Here is a 15,032-nt window from a genome sequence, read left to right as displayed (position 1 = left end):
CTCAAAAGGTGGATTGTAAATTTCAAAAATAGAAAATCATGAAAAAACCCTGTATGAATAAACATTGCCAACTTGTGTTCTTCTTCTTAATGCACCAGAGATGCTGAGGAAATGTGATTAATTCTTGGGAGACATCTAGCCTTTTATTTGAGAAGAACAGCCTAAACATTACAGAAATAAACCAGTACAGGCCAAAAGGTAAGTAGGTCAACATTAATTAGCTGAAGTACTCAAAAGTCCTGAGATTTGTGGCAACAAAATGTTATTTTCCTGAAAACTTAATTCAGAGCCGAACCAGCTTTTGGACTTTAATGTGCATTTTTTCAATTGCACAAAAGAAAAAAAAAACAAACCCTCTTTACTCTTCCTTTCTGATTCCATAGCACAAGGCTTCAAGGATTGCTGACAAACAAAAACAAAACTGATCTATACTAGGCTGGTTTTTAAGTGTACATTGATAGAGACTTGTATTTTGAATGTACACTGCTTAAAAACCAAATTCACGTGAAATAAACTAGAAGCCATTAATAACTTTTGCCAGGAGGCAGACTTCAAATACAGTTTCACTTTAACATTCTCACACTCTAAAGAAACTGCTTTCATATGCTCAGCATTTCCAATTATTAGAAGAAACTCCCTATACCAAAGAATCAAGATCCAGCAAATTTTCCAAATTTGGAAAGTTTATTTTCCAAATTCCTAGAAATGTCTGATATGTTTCAAGATCCTGCTTCAAAGTTTCACCTGCACCAGCTGAATGGTTAAGGTTGGTAATAACAGGCAAACTCAGTTCAGACTGGATTTGATGTGAGCCCTTAGCAAAGATTTTCTGAATATCAGTGGTTGTGGCAACAGAAAACATTTTTGTTTTAAAAAATAGCAAAACTGTAACAGGACTTTGTAAAGCTAGGGCCAAGACAGTACACAATCCAAAGACTTGCCACTAAAAACATTTGATTGCCCAAAGTCCTGGCATATCAGCAGAACTTTAGAGGGTTTTGTGGACCTAACAAATGAGATGTTAACTTGTGTAACACCTGCACATGTTATCAGAAAGATGTAGGTTGGTTTGCACAACTATAATTTAGTTCAAGGATGTGTTCAGAATCAAAATACTCACCAGCACTACCTCAGTCTGTGTCTTTGTTTCAGCCTTTGGAATCACTTTTTCTGTTTCACCTTGGCTATCATTTTGGTATCGATATGCAAATTTCTTTTTGAGAGCTTCTGCTATTAATGCTGCCGGATCTGCAGGCTGAGACACTTTAGGTTTTGTACCTTCTAAGGATCTAGAAAAGAAAATGGTATCAGTATCTGTCTCACCCTGAAATAGTTTTGAGTTATAAAAACAAATCATTAAGGCCAATCTTGGTACATTGACATTTATTACCTTTTCACCGAGCGCAGTTTCACACTGTTAATATCTTTGAGGATTTCTAGCATGTTTGGTACTTCAGGCTTCTTTGGCCCATTTTCCACCACATCCTGGCCAGTGCTCATTTTTTGGTTTTTCCTCTCTTTAATGAGATCAATTGCAGACTTACTCTGACCCAGACCTGAGGGAGGGGGTGGAGGCAGAGGAGGAGGAGGTGGTGGTGGCAGTGATGGAGGTGGAAGACCAGCGACAGCAGCTGAAGCAAGTGGACTAGACCCAACTACAAATAAAACACACAATACAAGTCAGTTTACTTGTGACTACCCTTCATATGTCACAAATGCTCAAGTAAGAAAACCACTGTAATAACTTCAATTGCGTCCCCTCTACCACCTTTACATTGTAACTTCTTCTTTCCTAAACCACCTAAGCAGGTTCAGCTAACAAACCACATTAAAATCCTTCTTGAAAAGTTAAAAGTGACCTTTGACATTCCAGTCCTAATGCTAGGTGCATTTGTGTCCTTACTGCAGTGGGACAGATGCCATGACATCTTCTAGTTATGTTCTGTCCCTAATGTTACCAGTACTTCCCTTTCTTCTAAGAGGCAGCTACTGAGCTGGAAGTCACAATCTGACACAGGAGCAGTGTTTCTCCCTACTTATCATCACAAATAAGAATTTTGTAGTAAGAAATTTGAATACAAGATTTTTCAATGTAAATTTCAGAGCTCAAACAGTGCTTAAATTGAAACTTATTCCAGCTGTCTGAGGCTGAGGATTTTTAGGCCAGCTACTCATCTGTCTCTACTCATAGAGATCTCACAATTATCTTGATTTTGAGTCCCATGTATACTTTAGGTAAAAAATTTGTGTTATTAATATAGTAACAGTAATAACCTGACAAATAAATGAAGAAACCTCTGTTTAATTGCACCTTAAAAAAAAAAACAGATCAAACCAGAGTTTTAAGGCTTGGAGTATAAAGTGTGTAAAGACATTTATAGAAATAAAACAGAAGAGTCTACTCTGTGTATCTGTAGGAAAACACACAGCAACATTACCACGTTCTACCACAAGAGGGAGATAAAGATGAAAAAATAAAAATTTCATTTCCCTAATAAATAGAGGTAAAGGGGGAGGAAAAAAAAAGTTTATACTTATTTCACATGCCCCCACCCTCCCCTCCATAATTAAAATTCAAGAGTGAAACCAGGTGATCCTTAAAACTATTTCATAGTTTTGAATATGAGTAGTTCAGGGAACAATAAAGTAACTCCAATCAGTTAACAGCTAAAGGAGCATTTGAAAAATCACAATATGATTTTATACACAAACATAGACAAAGCTGTACTTGTTAAGCGACCTTAGGAAAGAGTGACAACCAAATGCCTGTCATCTGCAGCCGACAAGGACCCTCCCCTGCTAATCTCTGAAGACTTAAACTGAAAGGAGTCAGAGGTGACGGAAAGAGGAGAAAGAAATTGAGGAAAAGAATGATTCTGTTTACTACCAGAAACAGTGCACCACTTTTGGTTCCATATGGACAATGTGTCTGGTCCCAGAGATGATTGCAGTAAACAATTAATTGCCTTTTCTGTTACTTGAGATGTATATTACATATTCCAAAAGCATAATTAGCATCTTGTATGAATACTTAATGATATCAGAGAGCCTATTTCCTTACTGAATAGAAAGACTTCAGTGTCAGTAATTAAGTTACATTCTTTTAGTTTGTTCAAGCCATCATGTTTATCATGAGCTTTGCTCTGAAAGCTGTTTAATACTCCTTTACTCATTCACAGATTCAGAGCTCTGGCAGATTTACAGACAAACATGATGACTTTAGGAATACTAAAATAACCAGAAAATCTGGCAAGTCACTTGTCTTCAAGACCTATTCTGTACCCCTTGGTTATTGTGCCAAACTAACCAAAACAATATGGAGAAGTGTTTGGTGTTGCAGTATCTCACAAAAAAAGAATTAGCGCAGTAGTAATTATAAAAGGACATGTTCATGAAGTAATTTTTACTAAGAGTGCAACAAATTTAATACCTGTTGTCAAGTTCTGCTGTTCTTGCAAGGTTACAATTTTGGCTATCTGTGCTCTTAAAGAGGCCAGTTCATTTTCTAGAGCACTGATCTTCTGCATTGCTTCTTCGTTTGCCATCACTGCAATCCTGGGCACTGGCTCCTCTCCTGATGGGCTTTGCAAGGACGTTTGTCTGTGTAGGGGCTTCCTGGAATGATGTGCTTCGCCTGGAACAGGCTGCGTTGTTTTTAACCAAACTTCTGACCTGTAACAAACATATCAACATATTTTAAGGGCTTTGAAATAGACTAAGACTAACGCAATGTTACCTACAAATAAGGGGTACAAGTTGAAGACCTGACTTCAGAATTGTTTTAATACAAATCACTTCCATCAAGACCTTAAATAGTTTAAGGTAAATAAGAGCTTCACATCCTTTCTCTTTGCATCATGAGCTGTTTCTCCTTTTCTCCCACACAGCATTTTGTAGAATCCTTGGTTTCAGCAAGAAAAAAGGAATACGTTTCTTCTTATCCCAATCTATTTCTCTGCCTCAAACCTATTGTATATTTCGTTTGAATTAAGATTTTTATTCCCTTAAATGCTACCATTTTTACCCATAGGCAGCAAATAGCCAGTTGCAGTTGACTCCTTTGAAGAAAGAAGAATCTCTTGGTTCCACATGATATTTTTTGAACTGTTTGGACTTCTGAATTTTTAAAAAATTTTTTTAAAAAATTTCCAATTTTAGCAGCATTGGAAAATACAGAGTGCATGAAACAGCTTAATGATGCAGAGACTGCTTGCCAGTTGATGGGAAAGGGTCTCATATCAAGTTTTCTAAGACAATAATTAGAACTACAGAGAAGAAAATTTCCATACAGTTTTAAAGAGTCCATGACCTTCTCTCTGATTCTCACAAGAGAATGTAACTCTGTTGCCTTCCCTTAATACCCACCAAAGCTCAAGCCATGTTAAACACTGAGGCATTATTGAGCATCTGCTCAAACAAGTCCTATAAGCCCTTACGAAGACACCAGCATTTTAAGACTGTTTATCTGAAGAATGTGAGGAGCCTGATCCAGTTAAAGACGTTCCTGCTCATTGCAGGGGGGACTCGGACAAGATGGCTTTTAAAGGTCCCTTCCAATGCAAGCTGTTCTATGATTCTGTAAGTAGAATTGATAAGGACTGATGACAACAAATTATCATAAACTTTAAAACACAGAATGTGGCCACATACTTAACTCCTCAACCCTCCTTGATGTCAATCCCCAAACTTCTCAGGGATGCCAGGATTTCCTTGTTTAAATAAACAGGAGAGTTAGAATAGAGCGTGGTAAAAGGACTTTTTGAAATGGGTAGATTAAGCTACTGTGGGTGCTCATCAAGTTAGAAATGCAGTTGTGCTAGACCCAAAGCAAGAGTCAAGATTTAAGGCCAGAACAAGCCCTGTGCTCTGACCACATCAAACCAAGATTAGATACACATTTAAGTCTTCTACGACACTGACAAAAACCATCAGCACAACTTGCTGAAATCTGATCAAGGAGAATTTAATATCATCATGGATGATGAAATTTAGGTGGTGTTATCTAGACAGGAATAGAAAGCAACTCAAGCTGAGAACAGGATACCTCCTACAGCAGCCACCTCCCTGCTCTCTCTAGTAAGGTAGAAGGAGCCAGTGGTCACTTCACTCCTTAAAACCTTCCTTCCAGAAATTCTTCAAAGGAGCAGAACAGCTAAACAACAAAGGGTATTTTCTGCTCAGAGCATTAATAGAGATGTCCTGACTGGAATCTAACACTATGGAAAAATATTATGCCTGAGTTGTCACTATTACTTTGACTAGGGGTAGAGGAAACATAATTTGTCATTTAGTTGCCTCCTCTATAAAACTGTATTCACAGAAAAAAAACCAAACTACATCTACAAGACTGTTTACTAAATTTTACAGTGGATAAATATTGAACAGTAACACCTATGTGATCCTGTCGAAACAGAGAATTTCAAATGCCTGGAAAACACCTAATGCATACCAGCTTCACTACTAATACCGTGCACAGACGTAATAAACAGTGCACACTGAAATAGTCACATTTGCTAAGTAATTCACTTCCTGTGCTCCATCATAAGCTGTTTGCCTTAGGGTCACTATGTATCTGCAGGATTATTTTAGTCCCATCCCACATCCATCTGTCCCTGCTCCCTTCTTCCCTTTGCAAACGTTTCAGCAAAAATGCAATCCTACATCTTTCACAATAGGTTCTTTGAAGCACCAAAAAGCCATTCTCCCTGTTGTCTCCATTAAATGTAAGAGCTTAACAGTTCAATACTTAAACGAAATACTTCTGTGCAAACAAAAGCAGTATCGGACAGTTAATTTCCTTCATATCAAACTGACTTCAGGAACAGTGTTTCCCAAACAAGTGCTGATTTCTGTGATTCCCCTCTGAGTTTGTGAAATTAATGTGGCGGTGCCAGAATGTTTGTTATGCAAAGCTTCACTGTAACAAGTCATGTTGGAGGGCATCTAGGTCATTACTAACCTATTTTCAAACCTATGCTTTCAAATTAAGAACAGTATCCTCCTGTAATCTCTGAAGCCAACAATCTGTGCCCTTCTTGGACAGATTGGTTTGTTTAGAAGAAAAATCTCCTTTGCACTACAGAACTGTTCTTTTGTTTCTGCATAGTCTGAGCAGCAACCTGAGTAGCATGGAATAGAGGACTTCATCCCTTCAGCCAAACTGTTTCATGTAGTGACAGTGCTTGGTCCAACAGAGCAGTACCTATCCCAGCGTTCTGGACACAGGTGTTCACATGCTTCCCTGCCAGTTTTTGTTATGAAGATTAAAGATGTGAAACACAAATCACAATTTTATCACTGTACTTAGCAGACTGCAGAGCCTTAACCAGAAAGGTGAAAAACAACATGCCAATTACTGGATTGCCAGAATGACCATTGCTGCTAATGAGGAAACTGTACAGTTCAGTGCCCCATGGTAATGACCATCTCAGGAGAACTGGACAATCACTGTGAGCAATTTTGCCATAGCACAGCAGACATTTTCATAGCTTGAAGCTATTGTGTGCAGTTCTTTGCAATACATAAATAAATAATATCCAGAGTCTTCCTTGTATAATGTCAATCTCCTGTATCTTTTCCTACAAGTCCTGGTTTCATAATCCTATTAGTTTAACTCTACTACTTCTTTTCCAGACCCCCACCTCTGTCTCTTCTCCCACCATTCAAGTGCTCTTTGTTAATTTGTACTGCACAGCACAGTCTCAGTGGAGAGAAGCGAAGTTTCTTCCTCTGAGTTCAGAAGGCCAGAGAGAAGATTCTAGAAACATACCTGAGCCTTGTAGAGACTTCACCTTCTTCTTCAGCAATCCATCCCACATCAGCAAAGGAGGCCACTGCATCTTCTCTGAGGTGAGCAAGAGTGTTTCCTTCCGCGACATGAGAAATAAGCTAGATTTTAAAGGCAAGATTGAAGGTTTTAGAGTCAATATTTTCAGCCCAAGTCACATTTATGTTACCCAATACTTCTACTGAGGCTACATGTAACTATTAACACATTACATGTGTTACTAGGCTACATGTAACTATTAATACATGCACAAAACACATCTGTAGACTTGAAACACTTATTTCTGACCTGTGCTCAGTCCAGAATCATTTCACTGACTTCAAACTATTCAATCCATTCTGCTGAACACTTCACAGAAGTTCATGGCTAACTACATACACCATCACATGATGCTAATGAATACTAAAAATCCAATGCAAATTGTTACCTTTAAGACAAACAAACATCAACATTCTCACACAGTTTTTTAAACTAAGTATGCTTTTAAATTATATTCATCACCAGTAGTTAAAAAAGACATTAAGGCTGCCAATACTTCTTAAGTATTTTGCTCTAATTTAGTATTATTTTTAAAGTGAAATTCTGCCAAAGTTTCCCTTTCCCTACAACTTCTGTATAAGATGTACATTGCTAAGGGAGAAAAGCAAACAAGCAAAGCAACCCCAAAACCAGGCAAAAAGCCAATTCTACCAGCTCAGTAATCACAAAGACTTTGAGTGAGAGGTAGGATGCAATCATAACATTATACATTATGTGCTAACAATCTTATTCACACCATGCCAAACAAATGGACCATTTTCCAGCATGGTTCTGGCCATTAGCTTTACAGCTGTTTGAAGCCAAAGGTGAGCAAGGCTTCAGAGACTGGAACTTTTCTTCAGTTTCCAGTTAAGTGACCTGAATGGTGATTTGAAAAATTGTTTCAACCATCAATACTCGCTCCACAGTCACAACTCAACAAAATGGTTTCAAATCTGTTTTGAAATACTGGCTGCTTCTCCAGGAAGATGAGGGCATGTGTTCAGAGTCACTGGACTCCTGAGCAACCTGGGATCAGTATCTCAGCAGATAAAAGCTACTGAAACAACTTTCAGTAATTTGTTCTGCTCAGTCTTCCACCTTGAGTTCCATATCTCCAATGCATCTATGCCCCAGCTTTTACTTAAATTCCACAGGATCACAGACTCCTTAAGGTGGGAAAAGCCCTCTTAGATCACTGAGTCCAGCTGTTAACCCAACACTACTACAAATAAACCCACAGCCAAATCTGCCCAAGCTGTTGCAGCTGTTCAAGTGCTGCCTGTGGCCAGCAGTGGCCAAGTAGCTGGGAATACTGACAAAGATGGTAGCAGTAGGTGACAGTCTGCACCCAGACCATTAGCACTGAGGTCAGTTCTCAAGGCAACCCCACTCTGTAAGAGCAAACTGCTATGAAATGTTACCATTAATCTGAATTTGTAGCAGACCTATCACAGTAGGACTGCAGCCTGGATAAGGTGAAACCATTTCAGAAGAACATCCAAACATATTTTAGTAGTAGCCTCTGATACTAAAGTCTCAGGAAAAGAGAAGTTGTGGGCTTGGGGCTGTTTTTTTCCCTGGGAGCTTGTCATGGTTTAAGAGGAAATTAAGTTTTTTGTGATGGTGTGGGCAAGCCAATCGGTGTTCAGATTTAATATTAGCACCTGGTTTGTCCACTGAGGACATAGATACGCCTCTGAGAACACAGGGGTTAAAAGCTGTAATCTCCCAAGAGAACTTCCTCTTTGAGTCCCGCTTGAGAGTGAGCAGACACCCCCCCCCCCCCCGCCCAAATCTGGCTGGGCAGGGGGGGAGGGGAGCCATGTGGCCGGAGAGAAAAGTAGGCCAGGCCTGGGCCCAAGGGTGGAAGAGAACATTGCAAAGGCTTCGGGCAGCCATCCTCCATTCCCCCCCCCCGAAGAGAGGGAAACAGAGCCAGTGCCTGTAGTACCTGTGATAGTAGCCCAGCGTGAAAGAGAAGGAGGGGTGATAGAATCTGATTTCCTAGAAGAGCCCTTTGAGAAGTTCTCTCCCAAATTTGCCCTGAACCAGGACAAATACAAACCATAACAGAGCTGTTGCAAACAGCCTTAGAAATTGAGATTAGTTGCCTTCACCTCACACTCTCACTTGTATGAGAGTCTTTATCACAGCTCCCAGGAGTGCATATTGGCACCATCAGATCATTTGGAAACAACAGGGTTTTTTCCAGGTAGCATCAGCACAGATGGTAATATGTTTATCACATTAACAGTTGTGCCTAATACCATTACAGTCTGCCTCTCTTTAAAGCAGTCTAGAGAATACTATATTGCATGTTAGGATTTTTGCTGTTTGAGGTTTCCTTGGCATTTTTTTTTTATGAATAGAAATTTTCAGGACCAGTGTGTTTATATTAATATTAATGGCAATTTAAAAAAATCCGTAATACATTAGCCACTTTTTGCAGGTGATACAGATTTTTCTGCCAGTAATATTCCATTAAAAGATTGAAGCTACTTTTAGAAAAAGGCACTACACATACTTGAATCAAAAATAATTTTCTAAATCAACAGTAAAGAATATATTTACCACTGCCAGAATTCCTGCATAGATAAATAACTTCTAATCCAAGATTTAATAGTAAGCCTTCTGTTATATTGTGATACAAGTTTCTTCTTAATTTTAATTCATATTTATATGTAAACAGAATCTGCTTGTTACCCCATATACAGATGTTTCTTTTCGCTATCCCTAAAAACAAGAAAGCCTTCCTCAGCAGCGGAATCTGAATTTCAAGTTAATGCAAGATTTTTACTTTAAATTAAAGGTGAAAAGCCAATACCCATCTCTCAAAACCTTCACCTTCCTATGAACACCTCTGTGTCTACCCCTATCTTCCAGTCAATTCCAACAGAAAAAAAACTGAAAAACTGTTCTGCCAGCACCTAAAACGGAGAACAGAGTACTGAAAACAGAGGCCCAGTTCTACTGGATGGCAGGAACTGAATAATCAGAGCAGTAGCCTGCTTTTCTGTAGTTGCTTCCCCCACTTCTTCCTTCCCAGGCTTTCTGTCTATCTCAGTGTGCATGTATGCTGCACACACAGACATGCCTGAGGGCTGCAGACCCATCATGGATTTCTGAAGACTACGCACACTGTACTGCTCTGGCACCTCAAGCTGGAAGGGACACATAAAGAATCATCGAGTCCAACTCCCAAGAAAGGAGACAGCCTTGCCAATGTTTCCGCCCGGTTTCGAACCGGGGACCTTTCGCGTGTTAGGCGAACGTGATAACCACTACACTACGGAAACACTACTCACAAGCACTACAGGGCAGGCTCCCTGCTCTTTGTTTGCTCCACAAAGTGTGAAGCAGAACAAATATTTTTATACACTTGACAACAGAATAAAAACCTCTTGTTTCAAATTACTAATACAATTATGAATTAAACATTTGGAAACACTCCAAATAAGACAAACTTGCTGTGCTTTTTCAAATTAGCCCAGTAAATTCAGATGTTTGTTACATGCACACCAATTTATTAGGAGACTTCCACTAAGTTGTCAAGTATCCATCAGACAGACAGGAGAAACATGGGACTAAAATAGAGATGCTGTAGCTGAAGGATGCTATCTTGAGAGACACTACTGTAGGTTTGAATCTACCTAGGCTATACTGGTAAGTTTAATTTTATTTTCTCCCAAATTCTACATATAAATCTAAAAAATATGACATACAAAAGATCTATATGAACTATTTTTATTTGTTCGTGCCATATAGAGTACATAAGGTACATAAGCTCTGCCACCTCTTACTGAATATGTAAGCTGAGTTTTAGTATTTAGCAGTTAATTTAAATGTAGACTTCAAACATCAAAAGGTTTGGCTACTATTTTTTTTCAGACTAGCTGAACAAAAGCATGCTAGAAGGTAAGTAGGGACATTACAGAGATATTCTTTAAATGAGTCTCATCCATTTATCATAAGGAAAATGCAGACCTGTGAAAAGCCTGATGCTCTGGGGTTAGAAACATTGATTCCATACATGCACCCTCAGATGATGCAAGTAAGATTTGATTTGTTTTTTTAAATAGAATGACTTACAGCAAGGTTCAGTTCATGGTCCTTTCATAATAGAGCTAAAGCTGGCAAGAAAGAAAGAGGAAGAGACAGCTATAGGAAAGTCTCAGTTGCAACAGCACGAAAACGATCCAGATCAGTACTGAACTTCACTATAGAATCTTAAAGCTGAGATAAAGACACAAAGAGCAGATGTTAGCATCACACTTAACATGTTCAGCAGTTTATATATTAAAATAGAGTCCACACAAACCATATACATTTTAATGTGTTTCAAGGCTCGTATTTTGGAATTCCTATTTTTATTTAAATCAACTCTCACAAGTACTTCTGTTTTCAGGATCCTTTCCTTTCATCTCATAGAAGGTGAATGCTTATACTTAGTGTACATACAAAGCTGAATGAATGTCTCTTTAAGAGGACTAAAAAGTCAAATATTATATTTATTTTAACAGAATTCAGGCCAAAACATATTTATGTATTTTTTTATTTGCTTAAATACTAAAAATATTCAGGAACAGATTCCTCAGATATATCTTACCTTGAAAGAACATAAACCAGAAATGTCTTCTTTAATGTACCATATTAAGAGAAGTCAGTATAAGGCTAACTATCTGCAAATGAGCATCATCTTCCCTTGTATGGCCTTTACAGCACAGAAAATCAGACACATAAGAGGACTTCACTACCTTTTAAATCTGAGGCACAGGGAGCCTTCTTGCTGGCAAAATACCTACTAATTATATATTCAAAAGTTTAATCCAGCATGCCATTTGTTGTCCTCACCTGCACAAAACTCCACATTCCTTTTTTTTTTCTTTTCATCAAGCCACTAAAAAAATGAGATGGCTGTTCCAGCTTTCTTGATGTATTTTTTAAGAGGCAAAATGTTAGCATGGCTTTTGCTATCATACCAATAAGGCTTCTATGGTAATCTCAACTATCTGGTTTTGCTACTGCAATTTCAAGTCTAAATACTGTTCATACTTTTCATTTATGATAAAGAAATTAATTTAAACATTGAAAAATTTAGCACTGTGGAAATTACTATATCTTAAGTGTGGCAGCTGATTCCCTCCATTCATCTTTACACTCCCCACCCTTGCTCAGCCCACGAAACATTCCTCTCTCAGCTTGAATTCCAAACTCCAATTCTATACCCACCCCCTACCCCTAACACCAGAGTTGAAGAGATTATGTGTAACAGCTTCCCCTTTCCCATCTGTTCCTGAAAGACTCATTATAGAAAGCATTGGGTTTCTCTTCCTTAAGCTTTTACACTTGCTCTTTACCCTACCCTTTCACCTACACAGTGCTAGCCTTGTATTTTAAACAAAAGCAAACAGGGTACTCATTTTATCTTGTAACTAATTTTTTAATTTCTGATAAAGTTGTTTATTTTCCCAAGTATTTTTAATACTGTTCATCTTTACATGCCTCTTAAGCCTAACTTATAAGTACTGTTTATATAAATAAATTTCAATAATTTTTCTCTTGTATGATTTTTTTTCAACTTTCTTATTGGGAAAAAATCTAAACTGGAAGCAGAGAGAAGTTAAATAGACTAATTCTCCTATATCTAGTCTATCACATTCTACTTTTACAAACCTTCTAGTCATGAGCAAATCCCTTTATCAGTATAGTGAGAAACAGATTCTAAATTGCTGAGAACACCTACCTGAAAGTGAACTCTTGGACACTGTATAAGAGAGAGGTTAGTACCAATTTTTCTTACAATACTTCGAGATGAACCATAAGGCTTGCTTGACCAAAGCACCTGCATGGGGAAAATAAAGAAGCCAGCTGTTAAGGGAACTAAGTTTTGTATCATATTGTTATAGCTCTCCCTTATTCTTCTATATCATGCTTTTCCTAAACACATTTAGTAATTTATTTCATGCTGGAGTAGGATATAATGTTTATATACTGAATTCTGTCCCAGGGAACTCCTTCCATTCTATCCCCAAATTGGCACAAACACATTACACATCATCAGTACAGTACAGTCAGGGCTGCTTAAGGTCAAGACAGCCTTTGGATTAAGTCTAAAGCCAAAACAATAAATCAGGTAATGCAGAAGACTCCAGGAGCTGAAAGTATCTTCAGAAACACAATATGCAAATTTTCAAGACAATAAAGAACCTACATTCAGTGAGACACCTCTTTTTATCGGGTTTCAAGAAAAGCCACTCAATCATTAAAAATGATTGAATGATTAAAAAGGTCACATAGTTCTTCATTTCTCAAAATACTTTTTTTCTTTTTTAATTACGAGCTTTTCTAACAGGAATAGTGTCTACCATCTTAATGAAAGTAAGTATCAGCTATAATAAATATGAAAATGTAACTGTGAAATTAAAGAACAAAGGAAAGTAAAATGGAGAAAATAAGACAAAATTTTTGTAAGAAAGAAACTTTGTCCCCTGTCCCAAAAAAATAGATTCACCTAGAGAAAACTGCCCACAGCAGCTCAACACACCCATCTTCATTATAACTGTTTCTACTTCAATTTACATTTTTTTCTATGTTGTTTCAACAGGGATTAAATTTGCTTCTTTTTGTTGTATTTAGTATTTACAACAGCCTTATGAAAGGAAATAAAATGGGAGTTTAATCCTGGGAGAACACTACAAAATGAGCCAGAACAGAAGCAAACACCCTGGAGAGAAGTAGTAAAGATTTCAGCACAGGCAAAGGCAACAAAACCAGTGCAAACAAGAAAAAGAGTAATGAGAAGACTCTAACACAGGGTACGTTGTTAGTAAACAATTAGAACATTGTATGGTAATTTTAAAAACTTGGCCAGTGCTTAATTATGGGTGTAAATATGAATTTACTAGTCAGACTTTAGTTTTTAAAAGATCGTGGCTTCAAGCAAACTTGACATCCTGGTAGAAGGCTGCCCAACAAATAAAACAGGAAAAATCCAGGCTATTCTGGATTTGTAATGGCAATAATGCCTGTATGATGACTGTAGTGGTGCAGTGGGAGTTGCATTACACACAGCTGAATAGTTTAATATACTAAGCAAAGATCATGACTCGTAGATGTTGAAGGTTCTAATAAAAAGGGAACTTTATGTTCCATGGTACTGATCTTCAGATTATTTCACAAACTTCACACAAACATGTCTATTTCTAATTCCTATCCTTCCTATTTCTAATTTCCATCCTTCCTTCCACTGGCTTTACTGGAATGTGAAAATTTTGACAAAATAAATGTGCACTGCACATAGGCTATGCTATAACCTCACCACAGAGCTGCAACTTTGCCATGTATATTCACTCAGATCTATTTTTTTTTCCCATTCTAAAAAAAAAAATTCTCTTGCTTAATACACTAAGCTGAACACAAATTTTTCAATGCAGAGTAGTCTATTGGTGCTGCATTTTGGTTGCCTCAGCCAAGACCTCACATTTGTGCCTATCACCTGTTTGTTTACGTGTCTGAGCAAACAGCAGGTAGATCAGTGGCCTTCAAGAACAAGTCACTAACAAAAAGCACCACAGTAAAACAGTCTCATTATTCACAGCTGATTCTGATTAAAGCAGAACTGTTGGCAAGAGACTCAAAGTGATGGGGCACTGGAACAAATAATGCCAGTCAAAGGAAGGCTTAATAAGTTGAAGTACTTCCACAACAGCAAGACAGTCTAGACTACATGCTCTATTACCAACACAATGCAATGCATTTTAAACAAGCAGTAAAACTTGTTTAGATATTGCTCAGACCACAGACAAGTTGTTGACTAGCAGTCAAAAATATCTGGTTTCTAAATGCCCTTGGGGCTCTTCAACAACAGTGATTTGGTGCACCAAAATGCTGAGTGAGTCAGTTTTGGTAACACAAGATATGCCAGGACATTATTTCCAGAACACTGCATGCAAACTGTGCCACAAGGGATGCAAGTAAAATCAATTCTCTGCTCAGCTGAGCTAAGGTCTCAGCACTGCTCTAACCAAATTCACACAACTTCTTGTTGACTTGAAGCACTGGCTGAGCAAGTCTACAAAATGCTACTTAGTCATACACTGCTATTGCATCAGTGCTTCACTGTTGTCTAGACCAGCTGACATTCGGAAATGTAACTGCATTATCACAAGCTTGATACAAGTAGAGAATGGGGAGAAAATGGTTATAAACTTGCTTCTCTCCCTAT

The 15,032-nt window shown here is 37.9% G+C and overlaps 1 protein-coding gene and 1 non-coding gene across 10 annotated transcripts in view; both read right to left on the bottom strand.

Moving 5' to 3' along the window:
* The window catches only part of MTFR1 (mitochondrial fission regulator 1), a 36,735-nt gene that overhangs the window by 14,263 nt on the left and 7,440 nt on the right, over positions 1 to 15,032 (bottom strand). For all 9 annotated transcript variants that reach the window (XM_050970583.1, XM_050970576.1, XM_050970582.1 and 6 more), the window contains exons 3-7: positions 12,552 to 12,650; positions 6,770 to 6,888; positions 3,431 to 3,672; positions 1,391 to 1,655; positions 1,121 to 1,289 (exon numbers count right to left, since the gene is read on the bottom strand). In XM_050970583.1, the coding sequence (XP_050826540.1) occupies positions 1,121 to 1,289; positions 1,391 to 1,655; positions 3,431 to 3,672; positions 6,770 to 6,888; positions 12,552 to 12,650 (894 nt within the window). The remainder of the gene's footprint in view (positions 1 to 1,120; positions 1,290 to 1,390; positions 1,656 to 3,430; positions 3,673 to 6,769; positions 6,889 to 12,551; positions 12,651 to 15,032) is intronic.
* TRNAV-AAC (transfer RNA valine (anticodon AAC)) lies at positions 10,032 to 10,104 on the bottom strand. The gene has a single exon. It is a non-coding gene; the product is annotated as a tRNA-Val (tRNA).

Source organism: Serinus canaria, chromosome 2 (genome assembly GCF_022539315.1).
Source record: "Serinus canaria isolate serCan28SL12 chromosome 2, serCan2020, whole genome shotgun sequence".
Taxonomy (NCBI): domain Eukaryota; kingdom Metazoa; phylum Chordata; class Aves; order Passeriformes; family Fringillidae; genus Serinus; species Serinus canaria.
This window is presented reverse-complemented; position numbering and strand designations above follow the sequence as displayed.